This window comes from Myotis myotis, unplaced genomic scaffold, assembly GCF_014108235.1.
Source record: "Myotis myotis isolate mMyoMyo1 unplaced genomic scaffold, mMyoMyo1.p scaffold_m19_p_5, whole genome shotgun sequence".
Lineage (NCBI taxonomy): Eukaryota > Metazoa > Chordata > Mammalia > Chiroptera > Vespertilionidae > Myotis > Myotis myotis.
The window spans coordinates 44,286,164-44,310,608 of record NW_023416357.1 but is presented as its reverse complement, the minus strand read 5'-3'; the positions used below and the strand labels follow the sequence as shown (position 1 = coordinate 44,310,608).

The 24,445-nt window shown below is 39.6% G+C and overlaps 1 protein-coding gene across 2 annotated transcripts in view; it reads right to left on the bottom strand.

Moving 5' to 3' along the window:
- The window catches only part of RASGRF2 (Ras protein specific guanine nucleotide releasing factor 2), a 183,526-nt gene that overhangs the window by 109,680 nt on the left and 49,401 nt on the right, over nucleotides 1–24,445 (bottom strand). For both annotated transcript variants that reach the window (XM_036310218.1, XM_036310219.1), the window contains exons 2-4: nucleotides 12,700–12,806; nucleotides 4,837–4,984; nucleotides 2,372–2,461 (exon numbers count right to left, since the gene is read on the bottom strand). In XM_036310218.1, the coding sequence (XP_036166111.1) occupies nucleotides 2,372–2,461; nucleotides 4,837–4,984; nucleotides 12,700–12,806 (345 nt within the window). The remainder of the gene's footprint in view (nucleotides 1–2,371; nucleotides 2,462–4,836; nucleotides 4,985–12,699; nucleotides 12,807–24,445) is intronic.

Here is a 24,445-nt window from a genome sequence, read left to right as displayed (position 1 = left end):
CGGCTGCTGGCCGAGGCCTTTCTTCATTCCACGCCACCTCCTGGTGGTCAGCGCACATTATAGCGAGCAATCAGATTCCCAGTCTCCCACTTGAACTCCCAAGGGGACACTTTGCATATTAGCCTTTTATATAGAGAGATATGCTAGCCTCTAAAATATTTATCTAAATTCCCTATGTATGGTTTGAAAATAATAAGCAAACCTCACAAAGTACATGGCCTGTGTGTGTGTTAGCCAATAAATATTTACTGACCATTGTTTAAATGCCCAGGTAAATGCTGGGTGCAAGGCAAACAGATATATGATGTAATCCTTAACCCAAAGGTTCTGTAACTAACCTAGTGAGTGACCTTGACTTCTGGTCCTCTATTTCCTCATCTATAAAATAATTGACCAAATATATCTGAGGTCCTTTCTAAATATAAAAAGCCTATATGATAATTCATTAGGATTTGTTATATTAAAGGGGCAGATTCAGCAACAAAGCAGGTTGCAAATTCACATATAATTGAGAGCATTAAATCACTACCAAATCTTCTTTTAGTATCATAGCTATCTATTCAGTCTTACACTTTTTATTTTTTCCATACTGTTTTACCCATGTGGTTTAAATTATCATGTATTTAAACAACTACTCTTCTTTTGCAATGTTTAAATTCTCTCATTTACCTACTGATGTCAGCATACTATCAATTTTCTACAGACATTCATACAGTTGACTTACCCCAAACAATAAAAATTAACCATATTTTAATAGAATTATGTGGGGAGAAATTATATGTATATTATCTGGAAAAATCTAATAGCAAATTTCTATGAATTATAACCAACTTCAATTTTTGGTCTCTTGAAGTTGACAAATTATGTTGATATTTGTCAAGATCAGAATAGAGAAAATAATTCATTTGTAAACAACCCTTTTTCCACACAGGTATTAGTTTGATTTGGGACAGAAAAACAATAAAGTTAATTTCAAAATCTATTTAATAAGTTTAAAAATAGTTTTATACTTTTTTCTATTAAGAAATAGGAAGTTATTAAATGTAAAAACTACTTACTTTATCATTATTCTTCCATATAACAGAGTATTTTTAAAAATCAACTAAATTGAATTTTATATTAAATAAAACTTTTCTATTTATTTGGACAGTTATCTCCTGCTGAGCAAAAGCTGATTCATTTACTTCCTAACAGACCAGCTTCTACAACTGCACTGAAAATTGTATTTTACTGATATCGTTGCTTACATGCAACTACATACTATCAAAAGAAAGGCAATAATATGAATCTTGTAACACAATAACATAAACCAAATTCAATTTATAAAGTTATAAATTCTAAGAAAGAAATGATGTTATTTTACTTTTTTATTTCTTAAAAACTAAAAGCATTATAACTTAGTCCTACGAAGCTTTTCTATTTCAAATTCTAAGCAATACTTAGCTAAAATTTTGCTACAACTGAAGGGGAATAATTATTTAGCTTAGGAAAACAGGATTAAGAAATAAAGAACATATAAACAGTTTAATGGTGAAGCTTTCCACATAATGTTAACAAAACTGAGTAAGTGCTGCACACAGAACTATGAAGAATACCAAACTCAAAACCTAGATGACCTAAGGCAAACACAGAAGACTAGACTGAGCACCAGTGTCTGGTTAATTACAAAAGTTGTACAGTTATACATAACAGTAAGATGGAAAGGATCTGCTGATTTTGTGGATGATGAACAACAAAGAAACAATAATAAACCAGAAATCTGAGCAGATGTAGTGATTTTTTTTTATTATTATTATTAGTTAAGGTATTACAAATGTGTCCTCATCCCCCCCATTAACCCCCAACCTCCCCCCCACACACACACACTCATGCTCCCATCCCCCTGTTGTCCATGTCCATTGGTTTGTCCATTTATACAAGTCCTTCGGTTGATCTCTTCCCCTTATCCCCACCCTCCCCTACTTTCCTGCAGATGTAGTGATTTACCTAATCTTCTTACATGTTCAAAAAAAATAAGCACTAAAGACTATGCTAAAAGAAATATGTTTGAGTGTAATTTAAAAAACACTCCCCCAAAATAAGAAGCAGTATAAAATTAGGAGGTTAAACAGCACCTAATTAACCCAACTGGGGAACACTATTATCTTAATGTCCTTCCCACAGAATCCAGAAGGGGATTCTCAGGACGGGGAAGAAATCTCAAGCTGAAACTTTTCCAAAAAAGTAGTCATGTCTGATCACTCTGAAGGGCAAATCTCAGAGCCATTAGGACAGAAACACCAAGGTTCTCAGCCCAGGACCAGAGTGACAAAGACATTATAAAACAACTGGTCGCTGTGCTACTCCGCAGCTGAAAACCCATACATCCTACCTTTTTAATCTTTTTGATGTCTGGATCATCCTCTTCTTGATTGCTTTGGTAAGGCCGCATTCTTTCCTTGGTTTTATTAAGAGCGATAATCTAGAACACAAAATAGGTCCATTTCATGAACTGAAAAATACTGGATTATTGCCATAACTCATAAGAAGTCATGCCTACAAGGTAGCTTCTGAGGTCCTCAGGAAACATTCAGTTTTTATTCACTCTCTCTGCCTTTGGTGCTGTGGCAGGGGAAGCATGAACTTCACCCCAAGCCTATATTGGTTTGTTTCTAACAAGTTATTATAAGAATTGCCTGTAGAAGCGTGAACTGGGATCTGGGTTAGGAAATGTTGGGCCAAACACCACCCTAACGGCCAGTGATGACCAAGCCAGGCCTTCTCAGGAGCTGAGGGACATGTCAACCATCTTGCTAAAGGTAGCTGCCTGAAATGTCCTGTGGTCTCCAAATGCAATGACACTCAGCTCAATGCTCATGCTTGCCCAGGGGAATAATTAGCCTGTGGCCGTCCAACTACACACAGTACAGCAGCCTCACAGATCTCCTTGGGGAAACGGTAACTGCATTGGGAGCTTCAGACCCATAAGGTTGGTCCCAGCCAGCCAAGGAAAGGTTAAAACATAAAAAGGATTGAAACAAACTGGGACCTTTTTCTATCTCCAGCTCAATTCTGTGACCTGCGAGGGGCAACTCAAGACCAGATGGCCTCTCAACTGCATTGAGTAATAAAATTCACTGGACTGCCACTCTATTGCAGGCTCTTACAAATGTAAGAACCTTTATAGATTCACTAACAAGCAAACACAGAGCTACGGGCTCATAATTGCTCCCTCTGAACTGTCTACATTTTATCCTCAGGACTAAATACACATCTCCACCATGTTCTGGCAGAGAAGTGGGAAAATAAAAGGAGTAGAAAATAAATTATGTCTCTTGTAAAGCAACCACACAAGACATACCTGCTACTGGCAGTTTTTAACTGCAGTCTATATTCAGACTAAAATACAATGTAGTGAATACAGAGAAGCACACACAGATAAATATTGGGGAACATCGCTTGCTGCTAACTTTCTCTTATAGAGGAAATGCTAACCTCTTTCACTTAGCAGACAAGCATCTGCTCTAGCTTACTGTGGCAAAGAAAGAACACAATAATTTTGTTTTAAATTACAGTGCCTGATATAGTATTTAAAAGGCAGGTTTGTTAAGTTTTCTGTTGTGTTTTTTTTTCACTATATCAGATTTCAGGGTTGAATCGGGAAGTGAACAACACTAATGATATGGTGAGCATGATCTGCAACTTATCATCACCGGAGAAGCAAGCAGATTCCAGATGGAACCAGCTTATGCCCATGCTCTATACACTGGAGGTGATGTACACACAGGCAGCAGGAGGTGAAACCCCTCACAGGATTCACAGAGTGTGTCTAAGAGAAAGATGTGAGGAAACGAAGAAGAAAATGTTGTCCAATACCAGAAAAGTGATAAAGTTACCAAGGCTGGCATTGTTGGGCAGCAGTATTTGGCCACATCTATGCCAAAGTTATCAAGGCTGAATTATTTCTGTCAACAAGGATATAATTAGTAGTAGGTTTCATTCTATCCTATTCTTCTCTTTGAAGCTAAGAGATACTAATGCACTGCTGGTCAGAAAGAGGGGGAAAAACTCATTTTCTACATTCCTCTTCAAATCTTTAACTATTGAACACTTCCCACGAGGAATGACAAGAGAGCAAGAAAAGGTATATATATATAGTATACACACACACACACACACACACACACACACACACACACACACAGGCTTCTTGGAGAGAGGGAGGACCAGGCACACTGCCATTGTTGCAGACACTAGACCACCTTCCGCCCTAACCTGGTATCAGTCTCACTACCTAGGAGTATAGAGCTTGAAGTTCATGCTAAGGGGGTGGGGGAAGAAGAGGGATGTAGGAATTCCAACCTCAGGGAAAAAATGCACCCTAACAAATGTCTTATATTTTCTTTAAATGTGTTTTTCAAACTTCTAGAGAGGAGACGTTGGACTCCTGAAATCTAGAAAAAGGAAAGTCATTATGAATTCATTTTTTGTCCTTCTTTAGTTATCATTTAGGTTTAATTGAATCTATGATAGATTCACAATTACCATTACCCTAGGAGTCCATCTGGAAACAGTTAAATATTGTCATCAACTCTGCATATCCGATCAAATGAAGGATATCAGGAGCACAAATAATTAAAAAACAGCCTATAATCCTGATGTTTATTGAAGCATATTTGCCATAATTTTAACATAGACAGAGTCATTCCTAATGGAGATCAATAGTTTGGCCGTGTGTGTTGAAAGCATAGAAACTAAGTTTGGGATTAAAAATTTACCCTGATAGGCCTTAAGTAATCATAAGCAGATGACAATAAACATGAAACAATGAGAAAGAATCCATCAACTGGGAAGTACCTCTGATTTAAGCCTTTCGATTTCGGTATCTTGATCTTCGAGTTGATGCCGTAGTTGGTTAGCTGCAATTTTTTCTGTCTCTACGATCTGAACTAGATGAATGTACTTCTGCATTAACACTTCCCTCTCAATCAAAATGTCTGCATAACTTGGGAGAAAAGTAGTTAGTCATTGAGGTATTGTTCTACTATAGTTCCATTTAGAAAAGCATGCACTACATTTTAAAATGAAGCATAGCTTGTTTGGCTAACTTTACTTTATGTAAACATTAACTTTGGTTTACATTTGGTATCCCCCATCTATAAAGAAGTTGAATCATAATCATTTTACATATATTGTTTTCACAGAGTTCATTTAACTTTTGGCTTATGTTTGGCATCCTTTAACTATATAGAAATTGAATCACTATCATTTTACATATTTTTTATTAGAGTTCATTTAAGGACAGCTGCCACCCACAATTTTAGCACATCAGTATGAAAAGTGCAAGGGAAATCTATTGTTTTATAAAGAAAATAGTACATCTTTTTAAACAATGAAACTGAAGTCTTTTGAATTGATGGCACATACTTGATTTCCAGGGATGATATTTGAAATATTTCACTAGGTAAGGCACTAGCCAATCAGAACAGACTTGCCATCAAGCAGAATAAATAAAACAATCAACAGAATTGGCACTGGCTGAAAAGAACTTTAATGACTGTACCAACAACCACCAGCCTTGCTTAGCTCTGTTTAGGATTTTGAGACCACTGACTACCATTGCACTTTCAGAAGCAACAGAAGTAAAAAATTTAATTTTGGAAATAAGTATAGATTCTTTGAGCCCTAACTCCAATAATCTAACCCAGTGGTTCTCAACCTTCTGGCCCTTTAAATACAGTTCCTCATGTTGTGACCCAGCCATAAAATTATTTTCGTTGCTACTTCATAACTGTAATGTTGCTACTGTTCTGAATCGTAATGTAAATATCTGATATGCAGGATGGTCTTAGGCGACTCCTGTGAAAGGGTCGTTCGGCCGCCAAAGGGGTCACGACCCACAGGTTGAAAACCACTGAATTCTAACCTATGTCCATTTCTTTGATCAAATGTGATAAAGGCAAACTCACTGTGAGATTTTTATTGACTATGCCAGTCTGTGGCATCTAAATTTTGTCTCCAGATCTTCTCGCACTATTCAAGGTGGTAAAATGGATGTTCTTCCATTCACATAATCTTTCCCAAATGGTATAACAATAGCAATAATTAACAATAGTTTCTATTTACTGAATGTGTAGGGAATACCATACATATTCTCATCTCATCCTCCCAGTAACCCGAGAAGATAGGTTTTATCATCCCAATTGTACAGAGAAAGAATCTGGTCCTCAGAGGTCAGACAGCTAATAGGTGGCAGGGCTGAGTGGGATTCCAATCAAGGTCTGTCTGACTCTAAGCCCATGTTCTTAACCACAAGCTAAACTTGCTCTAGTGAGAAATAGTGCACTGGATATAAACAAGAATATTGCAGCAGATATGTTTTGAGATATAAGCCCAATCTTCTACCCACTTACATCTTTGAGAATGTGGGCCTAGCAGCTATGTTTGTACCACAAAACCTGCCCTCAATGACCACATTAAACTGGCCTAAAAGGATGTAACTGGCCCAAGCTAAACCACTTAGATTCTTTCTCCCTAGAATCTGGGATTGTGCCTCTTACCTATGTGCTTGAACTGAGAAGATCTGAACTTGGAAACAGGTTGGCATTGTTGGGCAGCAGTATTTGGCCACATCTATGCCAAAAAAAGGTGAGTCTTCCAAGAGAGAAAAGAATAGCGAATGTTCAGAAGAGTAGAGACAGGAGACACAGAAAGTCTGCGTCAGAAAAAATAATGACTATCTGGTTCCTGTCAGCTTTCTAATTTACAGGTCAATGAATGTGCTAAGCAATACATCAGACATGGCTGAAAACTAAACTGGGTAGTTGTGGGGGGGGGGGGGTGGAGAGAAGCATCAAAACATGAAAGAAACCTTCCTTGAACTGAACATGGCACAGTTCAAATATAAAATGTAATCTAGACAGGATAAATGAAAACAATTCATACCTGGGCACGTCTTGGTAAAATATCAGAGCTCTAAGGGTAGAGAAAAAATGATAAAAGCTTCCAAAGAGAAACCACGGGTAATCTACAGAAAGTGAGAATCAAGATGGCATACTTCTCAATCTGTAACTTGAGATGCTGTATCACAATAGAGAATTTAAGGAAAAATATTTTTAATTTAAATTCCTACCCCAAGCAACCAATCAACAGACTTAGTGCCAGTTCCAAACAAACAAACAAACAAAAAAACAGTTTGGCAACCTCCACACTTACAACAGGAGAAAAATTATGAGGAGTTTTCCCAACCAAATAGAACAGAAAACAAAGACATAAGATGACATGGAATGCAAGAATACAAGCCAGAGAAAATAAAGGAAGCTAGAAAGACATGAGAAGTTAACACATGCAAGATTCTCCTTGAAGGAGAAAATATTCAATTGCATGTGATTACCTTTTATTCGCCATGGACCAAACATCAACCTTGATACTTTGGTACACAATATTTGTATAACAGGATGTAAATGCCCCTTATTGCTTTTTAATTTTCAGAATCAACAGAGGCTTAAATTTAGAGCAAAGGAGCTAAATGTTTAAAGGTTTAGAGATAGAGAATAAATAATAAAAGTAAACAAGGGAACAGGATTCTAAAGCATGAAGGACTCTGTAAAATAATAGAAAATCTCAGGTTTTCATCCTGCATAAGATGCCAGAGCTTGGATAGAAGGCATGGCAAGATCTGACTTTTTTTTTTTTTTTAATATATTTTATTGATTCTTTACAGAGAGGAAGGGAGAGAGATAGAGAGTTAGAAACATTGATGAGAGAGAAACATCGATCAGCTGCCTCCTGCACATCTCCTACTGGGGATATGCCCGCAACCCAGGTACATGCCCCTGACCGGAATCGAACCCGGGACCTTTCAGTCCGCAGGCCGACGCTCTATCCACTGAGCCAAACCGGTTTCGGCAAGATCTGACTTTTTAATAGGATCACACTGGCTGCTGAGACAGAAAGGACAAAAGTAGGGGTTGAAGTAAGGGAAGCTAGTTGGAGGTTCCACAATAATCGAAGTAAAAATGTTAAAGGTTGGCCCAGCACCTGACATGGTGTCTAGCACCTGACATGGGGTTGGCACAAAATATTCATTCAAATGAAAAGTCACTGTCAAATGAAAAAAAAAACACCATCTAATATGATTTATTTCCATGGCTTGTTCTTCACACAATAATTTTCATTTTTTGTAATTTTAAAGTTATTTGAGTTATTTCATTGAGTCTCCATAGATGCCTAACTACTCACACTGAGATATTCTCTCAAAGTTATATCACAAAGCTTTCTTTGTGTTTCCCACTAGTAAATAAATGTCTACCTCAGAATAGCATCAAATCAACTGAGCATGCATGTATGGCTTCCTTTCATTGTAAGACACTTCAGAGGTTTGGTATTTCTCTTCTAAACTTCCAATATAGGTTTCATCTGATTACATTTTCTAGTTGCTAGAAAATGCTCAAGCTTAAGAATTTTTTGCCTAACCTATTCATTAATTCTGTGCTGTTTGTTTTTTATTTAGTTTAATGTCCACGGGGGGGCGGGGGGGGGGCAAGAGGAAAAGGAAGTAATAAAATGAAGCCATTAAATCAACATGGCAAAAGCCAACTCATCTGTCAAATACCAGCAGATGGCAAGTTTGAGGTATATGTACAAATATGTAAAATATTCATGTGTAATATTTATAATCAAACCCAAACCACCACTATTCCATATAGGATCAATGGAAACATTCCAATAAAATCCTGAAGAGTCCAGTCAAAGGCACAGTATAAAATCATAAGCCTTAATAATTTTTAAAGAAGAATAAAAATTCTATTCGCTGAACAAAGAATTATTAGATGGGCCAGAACCTCATCCTAGTTACTTTGATTAAAGACATACTTACGAAAGAGAAAGTAATATTATAGCTAATATGCTAATGAGATATAAAGAATAAGAACTAGAGTAAAACAAACTGAAAAGTCATATAACAAGTAACTAAAGAAAACTGCTACTAGCTCCAGGATTATGCTCAATTTTATTGAGAAAACTCTTATGAACAACATTCCTCCTCTCAGGGTACGACAGTGTCTCTGGGAATTGGGAAAATCCGATCCTGGATGACAGTGCAGTGCCCCACTTAGCAGTTCTTAGCCTGGCACCAGCCGCCCAATAAGCTACACCAGGCCTCTGGAGCATTCTTTACTCATGGCTGCTTCAGCATTACCACCTTCCGTTTTTTTCTGGCTCTCAAATTCTCTTATATCAATAGTTCCAGCCCACTGACTAATTAATATTTTTTATGTATCACATTAGCATGAGATTCTAACACTATATCACTCTCACTAATCTCCTCTCTCTTTACAGCTCTCCTCTCCTAAGCTGTCCCCTTTACAGTGACTGTACATTGTTTTTGCAGCCTATGAGTCCTAAGGGTCAACTGAGTTAGTGTTTTTGATTGTCCTAATGTCTATAACTAAATCAACCATGGTGGACAGATTTGACCAAGAAAACAAAGATGAAGTATCAGGTTATTGGAAATATCCAAAGTTTCATACCAAATTAGCAGACCACTTATGGAAAAAGCACAGACTTCATTGCTATTAAAATGCTTTGGCTTCACATCATTCAGATGAAAATAAGACTGAGTCTTGCTAGCAGTTTCTCATGAACTGGGGCCAGTAATATGTGATTAAATTATCTTTAAATGTGTCAGTGTTCTCAAAATACAATAATGGCCAACTACAAGCAAAAGTTTAAAACAAGCTTCCTGGACCAGGTCAAACTTTCAAATGAGAATTTTATTTCCAAAACAATTTTTCCCTGAGCCAGATCTAAGGGAGAATCCAACTCTACATCTCAGAAAATGACCCAAAGGGCTTCTCAAAGCCAGCTGGGGCAAGTAGATTCAGCTCTGAGTACAAAAGCCAGCAGCAAGAATGTGATTTTCATGGCACAAAAAGACAGCACATCCGGCCTGGTACTGAGAAGCCATCCCAGGAAAACAGCAGTGACCAAGAGAGGGGTTCTGACCATCCCCTGTTTCTGTGTAGTATCGGCAGGAGGATTGTTGCTCAGAAAAAGAACTCAGCTCAGTCATTAGTTAATCAAAAGCTCAGGCTTTTACAAACAAGGATCAATGAAATCATAATTATTGAGCATTTTCTATTAATAAGGCAGCAGTACCTAATTAATGCCATCAAACTGTCCTCTAAAGGTGAAATATTTAGTCAACCAACCAATTGTTTTAATTAGCACAGTGTCAAGCAAATGTGGCTGACAAGTTCTTCCTCTGAATCAGTTTCATTAACCTTCTGGCTCTGCTCATGTATTAACAAAGTCAGGATGAATTTCACAGATCCAAGATTATACCAAGAACTCAACTTAATGAAACAGTTATCAAGTTCCCTGGTTTAAAAAACAAAAATTAAAGAAGCATCACAGTGCAAAAAAGTCAAGTAGAAGAACTCAGGTATAAAACAGATGAAAAGGAAGCCATCAAAAAACCTAACCCTGGGCTTCAAGTCAAAGGAAACGTAAATATAATGGACCAAAAAAGTTAGAACATCAGGACAAAAGATCAATTATTAACCAAATCTTCAAATCCAAAGAGAAGAGAATTTTTACCATTTGGTTATCTAAACCACTGAAGTGTTTCTAAAGTCTGTTTCCTAACAAGATCACACATGCCCTGGTTTTGATAATTTGCCAATCAATACTGCATAGCTACCAACTCACTTCCACTTATATGACAGTTCTTATGATACAGAAAAAAATCTATTACTTGAAATCTCACCATTTAAAAAGTAATTTATACTCTGTATTTGGTTACTAGTAGTGCCTGGCTTTTCTGGAATGAAAAAGATAGGCAAATACACGTTTTAAATTACTTACTTCACTTTAATTCCCAGGTAGAAGGGAACACACGTGGTGACAAAGATTGTGTCTGGAAATGACCCAAGGGCTCTACCTTGCCAACTTGATACTTCTTTCACCTTTGAAGCCCTGACCTTTTTCTACAGCAAGTCATTCTACATTAGTTGTAGCTCTGGAGCAAAACCCTCCATCAGAGCCACTGAGGGCAAAGACAGCTGAACAGTGTGCCTAGATCATGATGCCAGCAAGCTGCCCCCAAGGCCCACCTGGACAACAGCATTTAGTCGCCACCCCTGCACATCTTTGAGAAATATTTTGGAGAAAAGGAACTGAAATATTTTGGAACTAGCACCTTATGCTCTCAACCCTGACCTCACATAAATCCATTTTCATCTCTGAATCAAGGAAAAGAAAAAGAAATGGGAAAGGGAAGAACTGAAGAGAAAGAGACAATAACGAAGAGAGGTGCAATACTGCACATTAATTAAAGGTTCTGGAGTCTGATTGACTTGGGTTTAAATCTCAGCTCTGAAGCTAAACAACTTTGTGTTAGATCTTGGCCTATGTGCTTAATCGTCATGAACCTCTGTTTTCTCATCTGTAAAATGGGATTAATAATACCCTCCTGGGTAGCTGTGAGAAATAAAGACTGGTAAGTAGGTGAAGCACTTATCGTACTGCCTGCCACAGAGGAGATGGTCAATAAAAAGAAGTTGCAGGAAGAAGAGGAGACGGGAGGAGACTTTCAGAGAAAAGTTTCAAGGGTTAAAAGATCAGTCTAAACTCACTCAGAACATTCTCATTGTCTTTATAATCCATCTGAAAATATTTCCTGATCATATACTGTACAATTAGCCTGTGCTTCATTCGGAAATGAATGTGTCCTCATTCTCTTCCTCACTCTCAAGACACAGCTCAGGAAACAGAAATCTCACACATGAAATATGTAAAAAAAATAATAATAATAATCTAAATTGTAGTAATTGTTAAATAATCCACATGTAATAATGCAAGTGATTCAGCAATCTGGACAAGGGGGCCAGTGCAAACTGACATGTGGGGGGAGGTTCCATGAAGGGGTGGAAGCAACATGTATGGACATTTAGAAGGGAGGGCATATCAGGTGAAGAAAAAGGAAGTGTGCCCTAGCTCACGTTTTGCCACTGAAATACTGGGGATATGAGCAGGGAGTTGTGGAGTGAGAAGAGCCTAGATAAGGGAGGGGACAGGCAAAAAGCTGTGAGCAAGGGAGCCATTTGAAGCAAAAAAATGGGCGGGACTTTGGGATTGAATATGAAAATAAAGAGAGAGGTCTGCCTGCGTTCTTTATTTCTCATTCCCTTTTTAGGCCAAGTGTGTTCCTTTCCATCTTCCTGGTATTTCTTAGGAGGAAGCAAAATCACACTCTTCTGTTTCCCTAGACAGAGGCTGGCATCACATTTCCTGATAACCAGGCTACACAGGGCTGGGTCCAGATCCCAGCTCTGCCACGCCCTAGCTGTGCGACCTCAGGCAAACACACTGCCTTTCCAGGCCTCCGCTTCCTAGAGGGAGTAAAAGAGGCACCTTTCTCATAGACTGACATTTAATAAATCCCTCAATTGAGAAGCACATAGAACAGTGCCTGGTACATAGAAACAAATCCACAAAAGCGATTTGTTATCATTGCTATTGTTATATCTATTGCCTTTCTTTAGCTAGAAAAAATAACCATAGAAAAACTCAAAGAATCATCTCACACATGACTAAGGGGGAAGTCTTGAGGGGTAACTCATCTTGGAATTGCAAGTTCTTCCAAAGCTACCACTGACAGTGACATCCCAATGAAAGACCCAGACAATCCAGTGTCACACAGAGGATTTGAGCCCATACCTGGCTTGGTGAATGGCCTCCATCCACTCTTTACCGTCCTGCTGCTCCTCACAGCGCAGCTCCAGTGGTTTCTGACCTTCATGGCCAAAAAGGACAGTAAAGTAATACTGAAGAGAAAAACAGGCAAACAACATTTAGTTTTATATTTCAAGCATGACAGCATAGCAACATGGTATTTCCCCACAAAGGGTATATGTTTACAAAATGCATTTGCATTATGTAAATCATATTTCAAAATGTAAAATCTCTCCAAGTCCCAGTTAGCAATGACTTTGTACCTAGAAGATACAATAGGTTGCATCTTAACACCCCTTCAGCAAGAGTCAACCCACAATATCTCATTAGATGCAGAAAAGGTATTTGATAAAATTCTGCACAAACACATGAATAAAATTCCTTGCAAACTAGAAAGTGAAATTTATGAACCTGACAAAAGATATCTGCCAGAAATTTACTACAAACATTTTACCTAATGGTGAACTATTACAAGCAACGGCTCTAAAATCAAAAGGAAGGAAAGGATGGCAATTATCACCACTTCTATTTACCAATTCTGTCTAGAGGGCAACATAGAAATATAAAAGAAAAAAAGGCACCAGAAATGGGAGCAAAGAAAAAATCATATTCACAGATGATATAATTATCTATATTAAAAGTCATTGAAAATTATTAGGATAAGAACATCCAGCAAAATTGTTGAATATAAAATCAGTATATAAAAATTTATTACACTTTGGTACGATACCAACAATCAGGAAACTTAATCTTGAAAACACAGCATTTGCAATAGCAAGGAAATATTTTTTAAAAAAGCTTAATAAGTATAAAAAAATGTTTATCACCTCTAAAAATAAATTAGTCTATAATTTCAATGTATTTCAATAAATAGGTTTTTTGTGGAATAGGTTTGGGGAGGAGTGCCAGGTGTCCAATTTGACAAACTAAATCTAAAATCTGAGTCAGGGGTAGGAGAAGATTTCAACTTAAACCAATCTACTTCAGGCTGGACATATTAATTACCAAACTGAGGCTGTCTGGGAAGGAAATATGACTGTAGAAATTTTTATTATGAGAATGACCAGAAAATTCACTGGGCCTGCCCAAGACTTCATCCTGGGACATGAAAAGAACAGCCCACAGAGCTACTCTGAGCGGGAGAACCAGAGGCCAAAACACAGGGCTCCTTCTGTTGTCCCACCTTTCCACCCCACCCCCAAACTTCGGTGTGACAGTTAAATACTCAAATGAGTTGAAAATATTGAGAACAATAATCCTGGAGATAAGAGTGTTGAGCACCAAAAAAGAAGAAGAAATGGCTAAGAGACTTTGTAGGTTACCTGGGCATAAATCAGCAGCCAGTGGAGGACTGGGCCATGCCTGTGATAATCCATGGCATTGCCCCCCCTCCCCTCGCTGGCAGGACTGAGCCCCATGAATGATAAGGCGTCTTTAGTTCTTAAACCTCTTGTGCAATCAGAGGACTAAATGCTATGAATTAGTGGGGGGAGGGACCTAATGATAGGGCCACTGAGAAGGGGAAGAATTGAGTTTAGCACTGTATTCAATAAAGGTCCATTTAAATTTTGGAGAAAAAGAGTGGAAATGCAATACAATAACGAATCAGTGGCTATTCAAGCCCAGATGCCCAGTCCAACGAGAGGAAACAATTAATGAACCAGCCCAATCTATGGAAAGACTGCAACCAGCAACTCATCAGCAACTGCTGCTCAGGAGCACAATTAAAAGCCACCTTCACAAGACAGCACGGCAATTATGTTAGCAGAGTACATGAAAGATTAAGCCATGTCTCCGGCATAAAAATGAGGGGAAAATTTTTGAGAAATACAAGTTATGTTTCCAGGATTTCAATTTGAAAAATTCAGCTCAACCACAAAAACTAACACTGCCTCTGCAAGTACCTGAAAATTATTGATTTTCAGCCACTCACCAAAATTCTCTCTGTATCTTCTGGCCACACTCTGATATGAACTCTGTATACCAAGGATTTATGTGTCCTGAGTTCTTAGAGGTCCCCTAGGGGGTCAAAAGTCACAGTGGACACTCTGTGTCCTCTGAACTTGCCCACAGCAGGAACTAGAAGTTCCAAAGCACTGAGTCATCATGAAGTGCAAGAAAGAATTAGAAGAGAGTGATGACCTTGTTTATACCTTTAAATTCAGCATCTAAAATGACAGTGATGTCTCTTCTTTTACTCCCTGGATCATCTCTCCTGTTCCCAAAGATTTTTCTCTAAGCAGATTCTCCCCCAAGTGGGGGCCCCGAATTTCTCCCACTACAATTGTGTCTAAAACAGAACTCACTTGCTGCCTTTCCTCCCTCCCACTCCCTAACGCTCCTGCTCCAACCCCCTGCCCTCACGACTATTCCTTCTCCTCCTGTCTTTTCTCTGTCAAGAACATCTTTATCCAACAGTCGTCCTAACTAGGACCATGAAAGTCACCCTCAACTTCGCCCCCTCATCAGCCCCACATTTGGTTTCACCAAAGCTCCTTCCTCAGAGCCTGTTCTGTCCAGCTTTGTTGTCCCTCTCCTAGATTACCACAACAGCTGTGTCCCAGATGACAGATACGACAGCTTTGAAACACGGTATCTTATAGCTGATCTCTCTCCCTCCTTGTATCCTGGCTGCTATTACAGCCCAAAGTGGAAGGTTAACGGCCCCTCCAGAAGGGGACAGGATGACCTAGGAAAGTCCAGGTGAGTCGGGAACACAGGAGAAGCATGCAGAAAAGAAGTGGCCAGGTAGATACAGAAAGAAAAAGGGGGCAGAGAGCATATGGTGTACCCACTGGGGGCTGAAATCCCATAAAAGGTGAGGAGGTAAAGGGGTGATGACAAATCCCAAAGCCAAGGAGTTTCTCTATCACTTGTGCTTTGGAGTCTGATTGACTCCAAAAGAACTATTATCTTAATGTCCTTCCCACAGAATCCAGAAGGGGATTCTCAGGACGGGGAAGAAACCTCAAGCTGAAACTTTTCCAAAAAAGTAGTCATGTCTGATCACTCTGAAGGGCAAATCTCAGATCTACAGGATGTCATCTCACAGACTGTCCTCTTTCCCCACTCCCATCCTCATGACAACATGGGGTGGTGACCATGTCATGTAAATCAGTAAAACTGGTGTCACAGCAGGTAGCAAAAGACAGGGCCTAAGTTTTGAGTTTAGCTATCCAGAGCAGCAGTCGCCAACCGGTGGTCCGGGGACCACTGGTGGTCCGTGGGGTCCGAAAGGTTGGCGACCGCTGACCCAGAGCCTCCCTAGGTTCTAGTGTAGCTATTCCAAGTGTCCTATGGAGGACTGTGGGGGAAGGGCGCCATCAGACCTCGTGGGGGTGCTATGCAGCCCCAGCAAGAGCCAAGGTGGGACCATGTAAGCAAAATGGACAGCCAGGCCCTGACTGACCTACCAGATATGGACCAGATGTTACAGGCGGCCTGCACTTTAGCAACAGATGTCGGCTACACTTTAGAGCAACACCAGACACCAGTGGGCACCAGTGGGGAATCCCCAAACTCTGACACACACACACACACACACACACACACACACACACACACACACACACTCAAGGACATGTGTGTCCCGCTTACTGAGGCACCATCATAGTGAAGTGCAGAGGAAAAAACGAATGACCAAAAGAGACCTTTTACATTGCTGAAGCAGACTGAGTTTACTACTCTCAGCTAAATGCAGGATTTGGTTTTTTCTCTCTCCACTTAGAAATTGGGGAGGGGGTCGCCCTAGCTGGTTTGGCTCAGTGGATAGAGCATCGGCCTGTGGACTGAAGGGTTCCAGGTTCGATTCCAGCCAAGGGCACATGCCTGGGTGCGGGCTCGATCCCCCATAGGGGCGTGCGGGAGGCAGCCGATCAATGATTCCCTCTCATCATTGATGTTTCTATCTCTCTCACCCTCTCCCTTCCTCTCTAAAATCAATAAAAACATATTTTTCAAAAAAAGAAATTGGGGAGAGGGTCTTAAGGAAAAAGTCAGGTAAAATTTAGAAAAATACTTCCTTTGCATATCTAGGTGTAGTGAGGCTAAATCTGTGACCCTACCTCTAGTCTTACCCAGCTCCTTCAAACCCAACCTAGGTGGCCAGAATTCTCTTTCTAAAAGATAAATCTGAGCGCTCGTGTCTGCTTGCAAACCCTTGCTGGCATTTTCACTCTAAGAGCACACTTTATGCAGGCTGCAGACCCCCTTCATATTCTCCATTTTTAACCATGTTTCTGCCAGTGCACAATGCACTCCAGCCATCCCGACCTGTCACTCCCCCCAAGAAGACAAGCTCTTTCCTCGACCTCATGCTACTGACAAGACCCTCTCTGAAGTCATCAGGCCCAGTGTGAGTCCTGGTTCCCCCAAGTGCTAACAAAAGGTACCAGACCATGGGCAAGTCATGTAATCTTCCTGAGACTGAGTTTCCTCATGAACAAAATGAAGACAATGATATAGACCAGCGGTCGCCAACCTTTTGGACCTCACGGACCACTAATATGATTTTTTTTAGGAGATAAATACATTTGTAAAATAATGATCAGAGAGCCCCCATTTTATTAATATGAAATGCACCTATTTAATATAGCAACATTATAAATACTTATTCAATCATAACAAAATCTTCAAAGGTTGTTTAATTGTAACAAACTTATTAAAGTAAGTTTAATTTTTATGAAGTAATTAAAGCTTATTTAAGTATTACACATTTTTAGAGTGTGATATTTGCTCCTGTTTGCTTGAAATCAGTTTATGGGTTTTTGGCTCCAATGACGTTACTGCAAAATGGAGAACCATATTTATTTCAAGCCGAGGCCGGTACCGAGTTTTAATTGCTGTGACAGATGAAAATGCTTTTTCGCACAAATATGTTGTTGAAAATCGAATCAAAATTTTCATTGCTTTTTCACTCAGCAATGGGCATTCACTTTTAATGGAGATGCAAAATGAGGTCTTGATAAGGATGACTGGGATTTAGCTGTGAGACAGTCATCGGATGACAGGTCCATGAGGCTCTCTTTTTTATTCGTGCTTAAATTGCTATCTTCAATGTTTGCTGCAAATGGATCTATTATCCCCATATTGCCATGCCTGGGATCTTCTTTCTCTGGGTAGTAACGACCAAAAGATTCTGTGAGTGATTGTAAGTGCTGTTGAACAATGGTTACCACCTGCCGGTTGACATCCTTCTCTCTCATGTATTCATCAAAGTTTGAAAACATTTGCAGATCTTCTTCAGCCAACCGCGTTTGCCACAGTTATATTTTCTTTTGAAAAGCATCCATTTTACCTCGTAGTGTGAACACGTCCTTAAGTTGTCCTTGCAAGGATGTATTCAGTTCATTTAATAGCAAAAAAATATCTACCAGTTGTGCAAGCTTGGCTACCCACTCATCGTCAGAGAAGAGTTCTTGTAATTTCGGATTATTTTGCCGCTGGAAAAATATTTTGACTTCTTCGCGCAGGGCGAACTGTCCGATTAGTATCTTGCCCCTTGACAGCCATCCCCCCTCAGCGTGAAGAAGAAGGTGAGTGTACTGGGAACCCATTTCTTCGCAAAGTGCCTCAAATATTAGAGAATTGAACGTTTTGTGTCGAATTTCATTTATAATTTTAATAACATCTGATAATACTTTGTGTAGTTCTGGGGACACTTTTTTGGCCACAAGTTGCTCACGATGTATAATGAATGCAGTGTGTAGACAAAAAATGTCTGGTGACCAACATTTTTCACCTTTGCAACAATTCCTGAAAGATGTCCAGTCATGTTTGCGGCACCGTCTGTACATACCCCAATACATTTTTTCCATTCAATTCCGTGTTCCAGGAAATAACTATGAAGTGCTTCAGAAATCCCAGAGCTAGTTGTTCCACCCGGCGAGCTGAGTGAACAAAGTAGTTCTTCCTGTAGCTCTCCTTCACACTCAGCCCTCACAAAGCAAAGGACAAGTGCCTGTTACTTACGTCTGCTGATTCGTCAAGCTGAATTGAATAAAATGGTGAATTTTTCACCATTTTCATAACTTGATTTTCAGTATCTTCAGCCATGTCGTCAATTCTGCGTTTGAGAGTGTTAGCGGACACAGGAATTGCTTTCAGTTTCTGGGCAGCCTGCTTTCCCAAAACCTCTTCACAGGCTTGTAACATGCAAGGCTTAATTAATTCTCCAATCGCTCCGGCTTTTTATTTTTCACGATCTGAAGTGCTATCAGACAAGAAGCCTTTAATAAGGATTTATCTCCAACAGTCATTTTTGTTAGAGCAAATTACTTGCTTTTGCAAATTTTCACGCATTCTTTGAAAATATTCAAGTGGTTTTGTAGCTAAATCCGGGTGATTTGATTGCAAGTGTCTTTCGAGTTTCGAAGGTTTCATGGCATCATTGGATAAACTCTCAGAACACAACACAAAGTGGCCGTGGATCCAACTCACTACCAGGTTCTTGAACAAATTCAAATTTCAAGTAGTTCGAATCATATTTTCTTGACACTTCAAGTTTTTTCTTCTCTCCGCCTCCAGTTCCAATGATCTTCCTAGTGGTGCCTGACGAGGACTGTGGAGACTCTGACTCATTGTTACAGTGAAGTACACATATTACTATTGTTACTATTAGCATTAGTTACATTATCTTTTGTATTACTAAAGAAATGCAAAATATTCCTTTGCTTCTTTCCCCCCACTCATTATGGGTTTATTTCATTCGAATCTAAAACCAAACAAGAAATAATAGTTATTAAAGTCAAACTATTTGGTGCCATTAAATATAACAGTTAAAGAAAACACACAGTTACATACATTACACAAATAAAATTAAACAATCGGATGAGAACCGGTCATCGCGGAGCGGGTGACTGCTGTAACGGTCGAAACAACACTGAAGCCGCTTGCGCCCCTCTTGTTTTCCCCTCCTAGTTACTAGAAAGGGGAATTCACGAAATGTAGTAGACTCTAGTACATTTCGTGAATTTCGTGCAATGTAAAGGCGAAAATTGTCATTCAGTCAGAATGTAAGAATTTCTTAGAGTACGTTTTTGTTTTATTATTATTTATTAGGATTAATAAAACATTAAAAATGCAAATAATATCCAAATTTTTCTACGGACCACCAAAATTTTCTCACGGACCACCAGTGGTCCGCAGACCACCCGTTGGCGACCGCTGATTACAGACAATCTAGGACTGAATTCGCTGGCATGCAGTGGCTGGCACCCAGTGGGCACGTAATGACAGTCCATCCCATTCTCTCTCAGTATCTCTCTTTGTCTGACATTCTTCCTCCATCCCCAGTCTCCTCCCCACCTACAAACTCTTACTGAACTTTCATGACTTATGTCATTGAAATGTCAGTTCCTCTAAGAATCCTTCTCTGGCACCTTCTGGAAAAAAGGAGTCCCTCTTTCCTCTGGGTTTTAATAACCACATGCATGCCCCCTCACCTCGCCTTATTCATGAGTCTCTTCCCTTCCAGCCTTGTGCTTGGATACCCTTGATCCTAACATGTGCCAGGTACACACAGAGCCCTTAGTAAAGTCTGGTGAATAAATGATCATCAGCAAAGAAACATAAGTTGTAGTTATCCTAGTAAATTTGCTTTGAACAGCCACACCTGATGATCAGCTTCATGACTATATAGTCACATTCAGGTAGGCATCCAGGGAAGAGACAAAACAGCTCTTACGCTACCAAGGATATCTTTTTATCATGTGATGGAAAACCAGAACATGATCTCACAAACCCTAGAAGAGCAATAAGAAAAGATACCACAGGTTGGTAGATTCAGCAGTCATGTTTAAAGGGTGTCCCAAAATTTACGCAAGAAGTAATTTTGATAGAAAACACAGGTTTATAATTAAAATTGTAAATTTTTTATTGATTCATAAAGTATACAGTATAGGGTTATGTATGGAATAGCATATCAGGTAAATGGCCTCCACGGCTTTGCTGGCACATACGCACTCTTTTGTTGAAATTTCCCATGACCATTTTGCATAAATGTGGCTGAATTTCGATGAGGCTCATTTTCATCTTGATGGCTTGGTTAATCAACAAAATTGTCACATTTGGGGTTCAGAAAATCCATGAGTGATTGTTGAGAAACAAATGCATCCATGACGTGTCACTGTTTGGTGCGGACTTGGGGCTGGAGGCATCATCGGAACATTCTTCTTCGAAAATGCGGCTGCTCAGGCAATAACAAAGAGTGCGTATGTGCCAGCAAAGCCATGGAGGCCATTTACCCCATATGCTATTCCATACATAACCCTATACTGTATACTTTATGAATCAATAAAAATTTACAATTTTTAATTATAAACCTGTGTTTTCTATCAATTACTTCTTGCGTGAATTTTGGGACACCCTTTACATACAATGACTATAAAATTCTAGAAAGACAACATAATGAACAAACCTAGGAAATTTAAATGTTAGGGTATCATTGGTATCAACTGTAGCTTTATATTTTAATTTTTCAGTTTTCTGGTTTTTATTATAATGGGTTGGCTGCTCTTTATGCTATGTGCTTTTGCAGGGAGAGCAAATGTAACCCAATATGAAAATACAAGTTCACTTAAAACTCTGTCCTTAAGCCTCTGCAAGTTAGAAATGAATTTATAGCAAACAATGGAAATTGCAGGGGGGATGGTATTATAGGACCATTTCTACTTTGATCATCATTATATTATTTGAATCATTTATAATAAACACATATACTAATAGCTATGTAATCAACACTAAAAATATTTATTCATTTGCAAACCCATGTCCAGGTATTTATAATACCATTTATATACCCAGAGAATGTAACTGATGTTGGTCAAATAAGTAATGTTCAAAGGAAGATTAAAAATCACCGTGGGTTTCCTTAAAAGTATACAGCAGAAAAAGAATGTCTTAAAAAATGCTTTGCCATACGTATTATTATTTGGATGTTACTGCATGATTTTAAATTATTATATATGTTCTTGAAATATTTCAGTTTTACATTAAGAGAACTAAAGCCAACACTCTGTATTCACTGAGGCACAGAATCCTCTTCAAACCCTTTTCTAGCATGGCCCCTGTCCGGGAGGATGGGTATTCTCTTGGGTTGTCAGATTTCTGACCCTGATAGGCTGAATAAAGAAGTGGATGCCTTCTCAATTGTCCCTGGCTTGATGACTTACACACATGGGGCTAGTGATCACAGTAACAGCAGCCTGGGGTGGCAGTGCCACTGGGACCATGGTAGGGCTCCAAAGGGAGAGGAGCTCTCCAGCCCTCCCTGGGCCTTGGGGTCTGGCCTTTCTAGCCCCCCAAAATGTGAATTACACTATTCAGCCTGGCCAGCGAAGCTTAGTGGTTGAATGTCAACCTATGAACCAGGAGGTCATGGTTCAATTCCTGGTCAGGGCCGTGCCTAGGTTGCAGGCTCGAACCTCAGTGTGGGGTGTGCAGGAGACAGCCAATCAGTGATTCTCTCCCAACCTTGCTGTTTCTATCTCTCCCTCTCCCTTCTTCTCTAAAATCAATAAAAATATATTTTTTAAAAAAACAACACACTATTCAATGGCCCTCTGCAGACCAGACCACATTTCTTCCCCAACAGCCCTGTGGGTTGCCATGACCAGCCATCCCAGTCAAAGGGAAACTCCAAGTGGTTCATGATGTGGAGGTGGGAAAAGACATGGATGGCAATTTTCCGGCCTAGGTGCACCTCCAAAGCAATAATAAAGTATGTGGTCATGTTATTCTTCCTACGATTCATTACCTCCTCCTCTTTCTCCTCTTTTGCCCTTTCTTCTTTCTGAAACAACATGCAAAGCGGAAGCAAAATACATTTTAAACATTTGTTATATTGATGAAACTGAGTTTTCTGTGCCCTTATACTAAATTTGACTCTGAAGAATTTAACTTCACCCAATTCATTTCCTGAATCGTGACCAGCGCTGTGTAAGAGAAAGTGTCCCATCCCTGAGCCCTGAAGGCACAGAAGAATCGCTCTAACTCTAATCTGCTGCCACAGCCCAGTAGCATGTGAGAGAGAGCTAAGAGAAGACAGACTGAAGATAACAGGAAGGTGGGCATAAGAAAGGGAAACATTTCATGTTTCTAGATACCATTCCCTCCCCTTCTCCTCCCAGCATTATTACTCTTTTGTACTTCCTGTCTTTGAAATGTTACTTGCAAGGGACTTCTCATTGCATCTGGTCATCATTTGGGCTAGCTGGTGGGGCACTGACTGAAGAAGAAAAGTCTAAAGCATTGTACCCTTGACCCAGCTCTCTTGGTCTCCAGGAGAGAAAGCATTTCCCCCTCCTGCCTCAGTAAATGTTTTTATATACTGGGGTCATTTTTTTTTTCCTTTATTGATAAAGGTATTATATATGTGTCCTTATCTCCCCATTGCCCCCTCCACCCCACCCCCACTCGTGCCCTCATCCCCCTAGTGTCTGTGTCCATTGGTTATGCTTATATGCATGCATAGAAGTCCTTTGGTTGATCTCTCCCCCTCCCTCACACCCTCCCCTGCCTTCCCTCTGAGGTTTGACAATCTGTTCTTTTTTTTTTTTTTTAGTTTAGTTTTTATTATTGACACTATTACAGGTGTCCCTTATTTCCCCCCCACTTCCTCCCTTCACCCAGCCCCTGCCCCACCCCAGGGTTCACCCCACTATTGTCCATGTCCACAGCTCTCTCTCATGGGCACTTTTAGCTCCAAAGAAGATTCTATGTAAATTAAAGGAGACTGATTTTACAATTACTCCATCTTTTCATATCATGGTTATATATTGAAGCTCATTCTTTAGTGTTAAAACCTATGTCAGATCATCCAACTACCTCCTCCAGGCCTTCTTAACAAAGACCTAAGATGCTGAAGGTTTTTCTCCTTCCCTATTGGTTCACTTCCCTTTCAATTCCAAGATTCAGAGTTCTTGCCACGGGTGCATTTGCCTCAGTACAAGCCAACTTCATAGATTCACACCAGCACCTGAGCAAGCAGTGTGGCTCAGCAGGAATCCCAGGCTACATGCCAGGACATCAGGGGTCTCCTCCTGCCTCTGTGAACTCCGGCAAATTCCTCTGTGTTCAGTTTGCTTTTGGGCCAAGTAAAAAAGAAGAGGCTACCTCTCCCACTAATCCCCAAGGTGAAGATCAAATACAATAATACACTTCAGAGTGCCTTGAAAGGCATGAAGTGTGTCTTGTCATTGCCAGGGAGGTGAAATTGCCACATCTCACCTGGGAACCAGTCACCTTAAGTATGCCTAGGACCCTGAACTCAGACAAGATCTGCAGAACAGGGTAGTTGGAGTATTCATTCTTTCCGTCCCCTCCCCCCTTGCTTTCCTCAGTATGTGGGAGAAGAAGAAAAGAATGTATTAAAATTATAAACCAGCACATTGGGTACTTAGTAATTAAGAAGAGGTCATGCTGTTTTTGTTGTGGTGGTTATTTGTTGTTTGTGTAGAGCTTGTGAAGTTTTTTGTGTGGTTGTTTGAGATTCATGATGAAAAGACTCCTAGTTATCCCAAAGGCTTAGGGAAGAGCTGTATGTTGAAGCTTCAATGACATGCAAGAGATTGCTGAATGATTTGTGCCACAGAACCCAATACACAGACTGTAAATTTGAAACTATAAATAAAGCGAAGCATTAGCATGCACAAAATCCACAGTATGCTGCAATATCAGCTTTTAAGAACTAGCTCAGATATATTCTTCTATTAAATGTATTTAGATGTTAATT